This window comes from Amia ocellicauda, chromosome 5, assembly GCF_036373705.1.
Source record: "Amia ocellicauda isolate fAmiCal2 chromosome 5, fAmiCal2.hap1, whole genome shotgun sequence".
NCBI classification, from domain to species: domain Eukaryota; kingdom Metazoa; phylum Chordata; class Actinopteri; order Amiiformes; family Amiidae; genus Amia; species Amia ocellicauda.
In genome coordinates this window covers 44567224-44581066 of record NC_089854.1, presented here as the reverse complement: position 1 = coordinate 44581066, position 13843 = coordinate 44567224, and the positions used below count along the sequence as shown (strand labels likewise).

Sequence of the window (13843 nt, the reverse complement as noted above, 5' to 3'; positions counted from 1 at the left end):
TGAACTTGCGAGAAACATGAACACACAGCTGAATGTGTGTAAGACCTGACTAGGAATATACTCAAGGATACTGTGTAGCCCACTCTCCAGGCCTAGCTTCGAGGGCTGACCATGGCTAATGGCTATGCCTCCTGTGGATGCTTACACCCAATCGGAAGCTAAACATGGATTTCAACCACGATAAATCAATACAATCAATCAGGGTTATCAAGCCTGTCTTGTGATTGGACTGGGCAACCAGGATTAACACACACACTGTACAATGCCTCCCAGGGCATATAATCAACTTAAAATGTCTCATTATTTTTCAGCCTGCCGAAAAAGAAATACATCAATAAACAGAGTGCAATTTCATTACTCAGAAAATGACTTCTTAGTTGCAGAACCCCTCAGGGAATCGTTAGTGTTATGAAAGAGTTGCCAGAGACATAAAACAGCTAAACCCTGCTGGAAATCCTGAGATGTTCTGTGAAGGGGTACAGAAGTGGCCCTGCAGAATACAAAATTAAAAGGACACCTTATGTAGTGAACACGCAGGGCTGTACACTGCAGACAAACTGAAATATATATATGCAGCGCAGTCATTATGGGTTTATGTGCCCATCACTGGCATTCAAGACACATTGCAGAACTAGCTGGCAGATGTCTCCCCCCCCATGTTAATTTACTAGTGCATATAAAAAATACATAAGATTGACAATCCAATAAGGGATGTTTGATAAATATGCATATGAGAGACATTATGTTTGAGATTTTATGTATTCATTTATGCAATGTGTTTGTTTGCAGAATGAAGTGATAAGCCAGCAGTTGTCAGTTATTTTCACTCAGTGCTATGGACCATATCCCATCCCGAAGCTCACAGAGATTAAAAAGAAGCAAACATCACGGTTAGGTAGGTACCTGTCAGTCACAGGGTTCAGTGAACAAGCTGTTCAGCTGAGTCTCTCTAGAGATCTGTGTGCAGGTTTCTGAAATGTAGCAACGCTGCTAAGGAAGTACACAGGAGCAGCACAAAGCAAAAAAATAAAAAACTTTCTTTGTGATAACATTGTTTGAAGAGTTGGAAAGTGATATGGGTCTTAGGTCTAGACTAAATCAAAACTGTGAAATTGCAATCACATTTGTATTTATAAGTAGTTGAACGTGTCCCCTGACAATAACATTATCCATGACTGGTTACAGGTAAAACATTTGAAATTCATGGGTTTCAAGCCCCTCATTTGAATGACCAGAAACAATCACTCCAAGTGTCTGACAGAGATAGGGTCTGAGCAAACAGCCACTACCGCAGTGGATCTACCTTTTTGGTAAATCATAAGGATTAGGGAAACCTGCTGGAGTGTGGCACTGATTAAATATATTTGTGATTCATCTCAGCTCGGGTTTGTATATGCCTGCTGATGAACAATACCCAGTTTAAACTTTTTTTAAGCTGTCTGTTCTCTGTTGATTGTGAGAGTTTCTCATCACAGGGCTGAAAAGGTAATAACTGAGTTCAGTGCTTTTGCCTTGGTCAGGAACCTGCTGCTAAACCGTCAAGCCAGATTTGTCAAGCTAGAGGGAAGATGTTTACGTGTAAGGTGCATTTTCCCTATAAATATTCAACTCAATTTCCTGTGTTAATAAAATAGTAATTACAAAGTAATAGCCTTTTCCTGGCTTTGGTGAGGGGCACAGGTTGCACTGCATGGGGCAGGTCTACTGCAGTGTGTGGTCAGGGGTTCAGCTTGGCCAGTATGTGGAATCCCTTGGGGAAATAAACAACTTACAAGGGGTAGCCTTAAATAAATGTAACTTAGCTGATTAGATATTTATCAAAAGGGGGATCCAGGGCATACTTTGACAGTGCCCTTGGCAATATGCAGTAAATCAGTAATATTTCTCTTTTTCTGTGCAGATCCTCATTTCTTGAACAATAAAGAAATGTCCGATGTGACCTTCCTGGTCGAGGGGAAACCATTCTATGCACACAAAGTGTTGCTGTTCACAGCCTCTGCAAGGTAGGAGCCACAGCATCTCCTCAGGGTTATGATAAAAGGCACCAAAATGCGTTTCCATTCAAACCTGCATCAGATGCAGTTTTGTTTATACTCCCCTTCTATGGTAACCCTCTGTGACATTTTGGTGCCACTGAAAGTCTCATGTTTTATGTAGCCATGTCTAGATGTGTTTGTATCTTAGTTTTTAAGTATCTGTTCTGACAGGTACTGCTTTTCTAGAATAAAAAGTAAATGTACTTTTTGCAAACCAGCATAGAAATTACTTACCTAAAGCACAACATCCTCTTACTTGATGTGAATGTGTCTCTCCTCAATTTAATTCTAAAATTAAATGACTTGCTTTAATCCTGTCAACAACAGAGCTTCACAACAGCCCTCCGAAATGTCTTCCAAAGATCCTCTTTATGTTCTTCGCCTGTTTCAAGGTTGATAACTGACCATTTTCCTGGCCAGCGCACTATAAAGTATTGAGATCACAAAGTGCTCTTAAACCAAATTTAATTATGGCTTCATCCACTCAAAGGCCCGAATTTAATCAAAATGTTGACATATTGGCAATTGCAAAATGGAGATTCCATTGATATTAAGCAAGGAGGCTACAACATGAAAAAATACCCCCTTCTTTTTAATGCTTTGTTTATCTGAACGTGGGGGTGGTGGAAATTTTGGCTTAATCTTGCCATTAGATGAAGTGGTCATTTTGATTTGGTTTGCTGTATAATTCAGACACTGCAGACTTGGAAGAGGCTTGTACTTGAAGCAAAAAACAGAAGTTATTCAGTGCTGGTTAGGTCAAGTAAATTGTTTCTGCCTATTTAGGTTTTTTTCCATGGCAGTGAGAGAGCACTATATTTAGGCTGGGAATAATGACAGGGACTGTGTTTCAGTCTTCCCACACTGATTAAGAATCATCTTTTGTTCAATGTCAACAACAGCAAAACAAAGATAACTTCAGTGTTAAAAAACATGAAGCTTATATTTATGCCGGCCCTGCTTTAATACTCTTGTCTTTGCTTCTTATTTTTTCAGGTTCAAATCTTTGCTTTCCAACAGACCTGCCACAGAGAACACTTGTATTGAAATTAGCCATGTGAAGTACAATATATTTCAGGTAAAAAAAATCACAAATGTAAATATATGATGATGATAATTATTTGCCACTCCTCACCAGCTTCAAATTTCCAGAGCAGAACATATAGATTGCAAAGTATCGTTTTAACTTATTATTATGCTACGCCATTCCCTGGATAGTGGAACTGTAATTTCTTCCCATGTAGTTTACAGGGACTAATGTATGGTTTTGGAAGCTATTAGCACTTACGAATGTGGAGGAGCCTGTTCTAACTCATCCCAAGGGCATGTTCACGGCACCAGTAATGACAGGTTATATTACTTAATGCCTTTAAAGTATACTTGAAAGCAGCGGATCTAAAGCTAACTATGCCGTGAGAAGAGGCTGTATGAGTTGGGATCGCACAAGCTTGGGAAACTCCTACCAGAATGAACAGTGTGCAGTGAAACATAATACATCCCATACCTCTTACACGGCAGTATTGTGCTGAATCAAGTGCTTCCGATGTCAGAGCACTAATGGGAATGCTGTTTAATAATGCATTGTTGTGTACTGTGTATGCAGCAGTCTGAAGTGGTCTTGCACAGTACAGAGCTGTAGGAATGAGGGGCCTATATATCGAACGTCTCTTACATTTCGCAAGCTTTGAGTCGTGGCGGTGACGGTGTATTGGTGTGTGTCTGTGTTGCAGCTGGTGATGCAGTATCTGTACTGTGGAGGGACGGATTCACTTCACATCAGGAACACTGAGATCATGGAGGTGAAGCCCAGCTTTTTGTCGTTTTAATGGTTGAGGCGAGTTTTAACCATACTGCACAATAAGTCAACAAGAACAAAATAATCAATTCAACTTTTTATTATTATTTGTATTTGACCATAATCCCATCTGGCCGGTTATTAGTGTGTTGGTTAACTGAATTTGTGACCTGCAAAAACAAACAAAACAAAAAAACCTCCAAAGAGTGCTCACAAAAAACACTTGTTCCTTGCAATTAATAAAGTAATTATTGCAATAAAATGCCTTATGAAGGCACACTTTAAGACAGGTATTTGTAATAGTAAAGAATCTAGAGTCACATTTAGGCTATTCAAGGTAGTTCTCTTATTATTCTTTCTTAAGTATGTCAACAATAACTTCCATTTATGTTCCTTTTTGATCTGAACTTCAAGACGAATTAATCACAGATGCAAACAGTTCTGTCTAGATTGTACCAGGAGAGTTGTTGTTTATTTGGGACAATGGAAAAAGCCAAGCAGAGAGACCTAGCTCTAACTCTGCAAACTGTAAGCCTGCCAAGAAATAAAGAAAGAAAATAAAAAAGTGAAAACTGCATTGTTTTCTTTGATTGAAAATGTCCCTGCCAAAAGTAAAACGGCAGGAGGAATCATTCTACTATCCTACAAAAATGTGTTTAAAAAGCACCCTTACAATTCCACCAAGCAGTAGTCTTATTAAATTAACTCAACTTGGATATACCAGTGCATTATATTCTCAGACTGATCTTCAGATTCATTCATTATTTTAACTTCTTTAAAACTGCATTTTACAATTAGCCTATGAATCCACAAAGAGATCTATGTAATGCATGGTCAGATGTAACTTTACTGCCCAATGACTATACAGTTTCCTTTCTGCTGTAACCAACAGCTCAATGCATGCAAAATAATTTGTTTTATTTCATCAGTGAATATAACCAAATTAATTACTGGCGTACAGTATCCATTTACTAAATAATTCACATAACTCCTATCCAATGCTATTTTAATAGTTGTTTTTAATTGAAAGTATACATATTTATCCCAGTGATGGTGAATTCTGAACTGGAGAATCACAGTTCTACAGTGTTATATTTAGGCTAAAGATACTGGGGGGAGATTAATCTTAATTTTCACTAGTTGACTACGTAACTGGTTAATTTATGTGCTCAGGTGGAATGAAAATATGAAGATACTTTAGTACCCAGAGAATTAGCTTAGTCACAACGTATTTAGCAAATAACCTGTTGCTTCTGTGAGCCACAGTGTCTGAGTGCTGTAGACCATATTTGGTCTCTTCCACAGCTTCTGTCTGCTGCTAAATTCTTCCAACTGGATGCCCTCCAGCGTCACTGTGAGATTATCTGCTCGAAAAACATCAATACAGACACCTGCGTTGACATCTACAACCACGCCAAGGTAATAAGGGGGGCTGCATGTAGCCAGTGAACACAGACAAGCAGATGTTTATGACAAAGAAGTTATCATAAGAGCATAACAACATTTACAAATGAGAGGAAGCCATTTTTTGACTTCTTTCATTCAGCGCCACAGTCATGCAGTGCCTCTGCGGTCCTGTCTCATAAAGAATGCAGGATAACGCGGCTCAACATTATGGGTTGCAAATAGGCTGGAATAATTCAGCTCTCAGATTTCCCAGAATAGCTTTGTATCTATAAGGCCACTGTGACTGCCAATAAAGCAATGGCTAATTACGCTCAATCAGATTGGCTGTTTTATAGTGTGCATAATTAGTTTCCCCAGCTGAATGGCACAAAGTCAACTCTTTCATCTTCAGCAGATTACACTGAAGGCTTTATGATTCCCCCCTCACTCCCCCCACCCCCCCAGCCTTGCACCCACACACATAAATACGCACAGACAGATGCACACACTATCTTATACACTAATCCCCTCTCACATGAGATAAATATTCTACAATAGTGTCTAAACCGAGGCCTGACATTTCCCTCTGTGCTTCGCAGTTCCTCGGGGCCCCAGAGCTGTCGGCCTACATCGAGGGCTACTTCCTGAAGAACATGGTGGTCCTGATCGAGAATGAAGCCTTCAAGCAGCTGTTATATGACAAGCCTGCGGAAAACCCGGGGTCAGATGTGCTGCATGACCTGGAGAAGACCCTGGGCACCAGGATTCACTCCATCCATCTCTCCTCATCCAAGGGCTCCATCGTGTGAACCACTCCAGCCTATCTGAGCACCTGCAATTTGTTCATCACACAGTTCTTGCTTGGCTTGCTTGGAATGCCTTGGATATCCCTGTAGCCTGCAGTTGTTGTGTAAAGCCTCTCATCTCCATTTCTTCCTTGTCCAGGATCTTCTCGCGCTCTGGGTTCCCAGGAAACAGGGCAGACATTATGAACACCACTGGGAGACTATAAAACTGTGTCATCATGATTCAATTTTTTTTTTCTACATCCACAGTTTTTGATTACAGAACAGAATTTTGGATAAAGCCAAATAATATGCATTACTGGTATTGATTGACGTTAATCAAAGCCATTCTTAACATTTTAAAGCAATTGCATAAATGTACATACTTTACTAACCTGAGGAAGAGCTATGAATCATGACTAGATGGTATTTATACTTTGTCTAACTGTGCAGGGAGCATTTAATGGCTTAATAGGATATATATACACATATACATATATATATATATATGTGTGTATGTGTGTCTGTGTATGTGTATGTCTGCCTTAAAATAGTTGGGCCATTTATACAAATACCTGTAGTTCTGCAAAAAACAAATACAGAAGGTGGCAGCGCCTTCCATGAGACAGTTCCCCGTGAAATACACTGCTGCAGCCAGATCAGTCATTCATATGGAGATTTCCACCGTTGCTCTGGCAAAATATTGTCCCGTATGACTGACTTAGACTAAAAACAATGCTGGACGCTGCTGCATTTTGGGTCACATTAGAGCTCTTGATGATGTCATTGTACCTAAGCAAAGCAAGCAGTCAGTAGCACACTGTAGCAAGTCGCTTAAAAAAGAACAAGAATACAATTGTAGCACTAGTTTTCAACCTGTGTGTTACATGTGAACAGTGTCTTAACAGCTTATCTGTATTGCAGTATGGTCTGATTTGGTTTATTTATTATTGTTTTTATGTCTAGTTCTGTATATATACGAAAAAAGAATAGTAAACCCCCTCTTTCAGCCGCCAAGACCCTTAAGTAGGCAGTGCGTTTTGCTATTTTCCCTAGTGTCTTCAGGTCAAAGTCCTGTTTGCACAAAAAGATGTTTATTGGGAGCGTCATCAAATCATAATGTAATATAAACTTAAACTGATGGCAAGCTGGAGTTGCTGACAGACCACAGGCAGTTCCACTGGGCTCTGTAGAGGGCAGTCCATCTTCCCCATGCATATCTTGTAGCTTATAATCTTGTAAAACGAATAAGACACACACTGTTAGACAAGGCATCTTCTTGACAAACTGTATCCTTTTCTGTGTGTTGTTTTTTATTTTTTTCATTGACATCTGACCTGATCCAGACCCTTGTTATTGGGAACTTTAACTAGATGAATCCTATATTCACTGCCGTTTTGGTGAATCAAAGTTTACCCCCATTGGACAGGACGTGATTTGCATTCCTTTGTAACCAACCAGTTTGTATTAACAGAACTTGAGGCTAATCAGACTAGATCCCACTGATGTATTACCCGTTAATGAAGCAGAAGATTGTCCTTCTCTAAAGGACTTTTAACTATGACTATGACAAAGTGTATTTGTCAGTATGGTACATTCAGGCGTTGCGCCACAACACTGTTACTGCACAAATGGCCGGATTGTAAGAAGGGTTGTGCTGCAGCTTTTGCCTGGATATACTGCAAACTGCTGGTTACTATTGGAGCTTCTTAGGCAAACACAGAAATGTATCACCCCTATGCAAATATCTCACGCTGTGGATGGCCTGTTATTTGTAACCTCATGTTATATACTTTCGTATCAAAGTATTTGGAGGCTTCGTTGTTTTTTGTATTATGATTTTGGTCATCTATAATTGTTGTCGCAGTACAGAAATGGATCACCAAAAGCTCCGTATATAACTTTTGTTTATATGTAAGTTTACTCTTTGGTTTGATCACATATTCGCTTCCTTCTATAGCTGGTAGATAGTATTCTTGCCAGAAACCCCCCACCCCTAAAGCATCTGTCACTGTCTAAAGGAAATGAAAGTGTAAATATTTTATGTAAATCAGAAACTGAAGGTTAATGCTCTTCCTGTAAACTAATGTATATATATATACCAACACATGTTATTGCTTCTGTGTGGTATTGCTTTCATTGGATATAACTGTACAATTGTACTGTTCTAAGTGTTTAATTGCTCTGAAACCAAGTTGCATGTTACAGGTATGACTGATTTTTTTTATTTCATAGGTGTATGTCTTATGCAGCCATACGAGTTCCTAAAAAGCAGGACGTATGTTTTCTTCTCATTCTGTAACACTGCCGGTACTAAAACAATGTTGTCTAATTTTGAGAGAATTACAGGTATTAGCAGAATATAGGGCCTGGCGGTGCTACATATTGCTAGCAGTATATAACAAAGGTCCTTTCAGTTCCTAAAGAAAAGGTGTCTAGACTGCATATGGAACCACGCAAGTGATTTAGACTGGATTTAAGGCACTTTATACAGTCATTAACAATACATTTTTCTTGGAGCAGATGCCAACCATTCAGCACAGTCTTTATTGGTGGTCTAATTACACACCATTCCTGAATATTTAAGAACAGATCTTTTAGGCTGAACCAGATTATGATTAGTTCAGTTCTGGCAATGTCTGGTGTATTTAGAACTTAACCAAACAGTGCAATTGACTGAATGGTGTATTGTCCCCTGGAAGAAAAACAATTTACTCCAATTTATTTTTTAAAAACAGTTCAGGTATCCATAAATCTTATTACACATAAATGGACTCCTTTATGGCTATTTAACCAAAGTAAACAAATATGGTACCTTATAGTTAATCAATCCTGCTTAATTTTATTTTTTTAAGAATAATATACCATTTTAAGTTTGTTTATAATGGTGTTTCAGATTACTTTCTATTTGGAAAGGATGTGTGTTTTATGACATATTGGCAGGGCTGAGATGAAAATGTTAGGCCTAATTGCTGAAATTCTTATTAAGAGCAAAGAACAACACCAGTAATGTTTTATGGTATTTGTTTTGTGAATGGAAAGCAAAATCAAAAAATAATACTAAAAAAAAAAAAAAATCTTGTTGACTGTGAACCCTTCCATTGTCACTACCTTCCAATTATACATGTAATATCCAAAACTGCACCTACAGAATTAAAATACAATCTTTTTTTGTTTATTGTTTGTTTGTTTTTGTTTTCTGATACATATTAAACCATAAGGAGCATGTTAATGTCTAACAAAAAAACTCTGTAGTTTGCCTAAATCTGAGTTGTATTAGAATGTAAAGCCCCTTCAAATATAAGTGCAATAAAAGCGAGTGATGCCGTGCTTTGATCATTGAAAGGGAACAAAGAAGATATATATATATATATATATATATATGTATATTAAAAACATCCACAGTGCTTCCTATCTGCAAAAATCATATCAAACCACTTTATGCAAAAACTGGCAGATCAAAGTCTAATCCATAAAAATAGAAAATAATATGAATGTCAATCCCATCTTCGTTGATCAATAATTAAACCAATCTTCTTTAATATTGACAGTGCCCAGAGATCAGGTTCTAGGTTATAAAAAACACAGAGAGAAAATATATAAAATAAACAACAGTGCATTCTATATATTTCCATCTCTGGGGTGTATTGTTTCAGGAATAAACAAAAAAAACACACTTTGCAGCTAGACTTATGAATATGAACATGATATATTTTAAATATATTTATTCCTTTATGTGTCAGGAAACCTGCATATGATACAATCGTGCCTGATTGGGATTTTTCTCTACGATCACTTTCACTGGTAATCCGTCTTTTATGGTGTAATAAGAGGCAGTGCTATGTTGCTGTAGCTGGATTGCTACCCTATTATAAGAACAGATATTTCAAAACTGTCCTTAATAGACAAACATTCCCTACTAAAGCATCGTTAAGTCATTATGAATGGGATATTGGAGGTTGTACTAATTATATGCCTGTAAAAATATAAGTGCTGTCCTATGTGTAAAGCAGGATGGTTTTTGGATGGTTTTGATCTGCATTTTCACCTGTAAGGTTTTACATAAGTCCCCAATAGAAGATTAAGCATAATATTAATAATGTTTTGCTGAAGACAGAAAGTGACCATGTTTGTTGTTCAATTGTTGCATTTAATTTTCAATTACCTGTTACACAATTAAACCAAGAGAATAAACTGAAATGTTCACTTCAACAGGACAACAAGTATAAGTAACAGACCTTTTACTGGCCTATTTGTTTCTTAAGTGTTTGCTTCAAGTTCACACACATCCATTAAGTGTTTTGTTTTTTTTTTGTTTTTTTCTGGAGCTGCAATTTACTCATTTGTCCTACTAGCAAGTCAGACTGGTTTCATGTAAAGGACAGAATCTCAATACTCACAGTTGTATATAATGGATGTTATTTTCTTAAAACACAAGAGACATTATATACAGTAAACCGTAAATGTTGTGTTCCGGTCAAAACCATACATTAGAAATGATTCTGGTGTGGGCAGTTCAAAGATTTTAGCCATTTATAAATGGCCAAAGACAGGTTTTAAGATATATTATCCTGAAGACAAAATAAAGGTTATGCTTTGTTAAACCTTCACTTTTTGATTTGTATCATTTTGTAGCACTGGACGCTGCAGGAGCTGGGTTAACTAAAGATAAAGTGATGGAACTGTTAGCATGAAGCTCACATTTTAATAGATTTAATTTGGCATGATTAGGGCAGCTTAGCCTGAATAAATTAACTCACTTGCCTGCTTTGTGTTACTCGTTTACTTTGACTTTTCTGTGTTGCAAGCAGGTTTAGGTTAGAGAGACTCCAAAACATTTTTACTTAGACTATTCTCTATAATAGCTTAGATTTCTGCTATTGCACCAACCATCTACTTCTACTGGATGAACTGCATGAGATTTTAATCAATCTCTGGGTCTAAATTTCTCCAAGTGTATTTTATTTTTGTATTGTTCTGAAGTTCAAGCATTATACATTGTATACAAAAATAGTGTATTGTGTAAATATTAGGGTTGTGGCTAACAGAAACAAATAACATTATACATGTTACTGTTCTATTGTTCAATGAAATGCATTTGTGTACAGCAAATAAAAATAGCTACAATTTCAATGTTGTCTACTTTTTGTGGTATTCAAGGGAAACTTTACATGTCATTCCACAATAACTAAACTGAAATGTGGTTTAATAGGATATAAGTTTTGATTACTTTTTACAAGGACACTTGCACAATAGGATGAAAAATGCAAATTATTAATTCAGACAAAAAGGAAATCATTTTCAAGACTTCCTGTAGATTTTATTACCAATCCAAGTCAAGCTTAGCTTCTTTTTTACTTCACAAAATAGCTTTCATGCCAAATAAATATATTGGATCAGACTTTGCTTAATTTGCTTAATTATAGTATTTATTTCATTTTTTATTATTAAATCACAGGTGCCAACCAAAAACTGTAAACTGATGGATGTTTCCAGTCCAGGCCAAACATGGACCGCACAGTGAGACAAGGAGCAACTCATTTGTCTTTCGTCACATTTGGGCCAAAGAAAAAACCTGACCACATAATTGGGTATAACATCTTATCTTAAACATCTTAAAGAACTAAACTGGTCATGATCAAAAATTGCAATCTAAAAACTAAAACTGTAAGCATAAAGACCATAAACACCATCACAAAATTTAGCCTTTTGCTCATGGCTTTTGATTTCTGCTGTACCTAGCAATGATCAATAAAAGGCAAAGACAAATGTGGGAGGAAAGTTAGGAGATCCCCATACTCTCCCTCTCTCTCCTGTTTTCTTCAAGCAATTCTTAATTTCCAAACTCATCTGGTTAAAAAAAAAATAAAGAAATGCAATCCGAAACAATTATACATTTTCTCGACATTTGTCCACTAACAACAATGGGTTTCCTTGACATTCATTATGAGTCAACTGAGAATGTTAGTCACTGATTCAAGTCTATTGCTGTCCTTTGATCTGTGCCTTCAGATTTCCCTCACAGTAGCACACAGACAGGCAATAAAACCTTTCAGGCTGTCTGGGGAGAGAATCTGTCTTCAGAAAGCAGGATCACAGGGTAGTTTGAAAAATAAACACTCCCCTGAGATCCTCCAACATGTAATAAATTACCTTCGGCTACAGGGGAGGCATTCATAGGCCTTCTTTGTGCTGTAAGGCATCAACTATATATTCGACATACAGCATCTTGGAAATCGTGCACATTTTTAGAAAACACGTTCAGTCAGTTGTATTTAGAGTGGGCACTATGCGGCATTGCAGAGTAATCAAAATGGGCCACACTTATAAACCTCTTCTTTCGAGGAGAATCAAGCTAAACCAAAACTAATTGATTTTGCTCACTGCTATACTTTCAACTACCTGAAACTCTGCACTCAAAACCAGCTATGAATTCCCAGTCTTTGGTCCAGTTTGTCATCAGCAGTTTCTTCCAGAGTGGTTTGACTCAGGAGAACGACGTGAGCTGAAGCAGTCAAGGACATTTATTTGAAGAGGTTTTGCCTCAGGAGCCAATGCTTGTGTGTTTATTATGGGTTACCTGTTTTCTGCGGGGCTTCTACAGCGAGATGAAGGGGAGGTAGCGCAGAGAATTGTCTGAGGCCGAGAGGTTACGGTGCAGGATGTAGCTGGGGATCCTGTAGACCTGCGTGTCGTTGGAAGACCAGTCTACAGCTCCCCGGGGGCCTCTGCAGTACATAGTCCACAGACTGGGGGTGAAGCGCCGGGTGACGTTGTCCGCCAGCCTCATTCTCAGGTTGCACTTGGAGCACACGATGTGGTTGGGACAGCAGTGCTCTCCCCGGCTCCTTTCTGGGCCTCTCCTCTCAAAGGGACATAGCAACGGCCAGCTCCCCTCTTGGGCTTTGCAGGCCATAGGTTTGCTCCCTGCCTGGCTCAGCCGGGCCAGGGCCCTTTGGAGCTCCTCCTGGGCCCCACTCAGGGTAGACAGCTCCCTCTGGCACTGGAGGCTCAGAAAGCGCAGGGTGCGGTCCAGCTCTCGGGACTCTCTCCTCAGAGTGTTCACCAAGAACTTCTCTACAGCGACCGGTGTCACACAAAGAAAAGTCACAAAAGCCTGGATTACAACATACAATACAGTGCTGTATAATGTATGCATTATATTTAATTATACCTCCTACCACACCACTTTAAATTGGTCATCTGCTATAAAACAGTAGCCATTCCATGTCTTTCTTACTTACCTTTTTCACTGCACCTGTCTCTCCGTTTTGCTGACATGGTAACCCTGGTGTTCACAGCTCCTGTAGGGAAACACCAAAATTCTTCAAATCTTACAAATGCAAGAGCTTTCATAAAAAGACGCAAGAGAAAAGACTGTCCCCCTTTCTGTTCTCAGCACTAAAGAAATGAGAAAGCCATTGTTTGAGCACCAGGCCAGTGCACTTGCGATCGTGGAGCTCAGCCTGCAGCCTCAACAAACACCAGCTGTTCCGCACGCATTCATTCAGGTGCCATGGAAAGGTCTCTGAATAAATTTGGCAAAGATGTCAAGTTCTCAGTGCACATAATCAATCTTGTTTTGTCCAATTATATTACGTAATAAAAAATAAAAATAAACATCTGCAAGAAGTATAAAGAATTCCCATGCCAAAGCAAAGTAATAAGGAAAACGAAAAACTGCGAAAATGCCATGCAAATGTACAGTGGGAAACTTTAAGGTACGACAGTTGTTTGTTTGTTTTTGTCTGATTGTGGTTATGTGTGTGTATACTACCCGGTTTGTCATTTACAGAATGCATCAATAATGCCACTGATTTGGCAAAACTGAGAATCGTGCA

The 13843-nt window shown here is 38.4% G+C and overlaps 1 protein-coding gene across 1 annotated transcript in view; it reads left to right on the top strand.

Annotated features, from left to right (window-relative positions):
- btbd11b (BTB (POZ) domain containing 11b) overlaps positions 1–11135 on the top strand; it is a 133642-nt gene extending 122507 nt beyond the window's left edge. The window contains exons 12-17 of the mRNA XM_066705402.1: positions 790–895; positions 1901–2003; positions 3033–3114; positions 3767–3835; positions 5137–5250; positions 5817–11135. Of these exons, the coding sequence (XP_066561499.1) occupies positions 790–895; positions 1901–2003; positions 3033–3114; positions 3767–3835; positions 5137–5250; positions 5817–6026 (684 nt within the window). The 3' untranslated portion in view covers positions 6027–11135. The remainder of the gene's footprint in view (positions 1–789; positions 896–1900; positions 2004–3032; positions 3115–3766; positions 3836–5136; positions 5251–5816) is intronic.
- The last annotated feature ends 2708 nt before the right edge of the window (positions 11136–13843 follow it).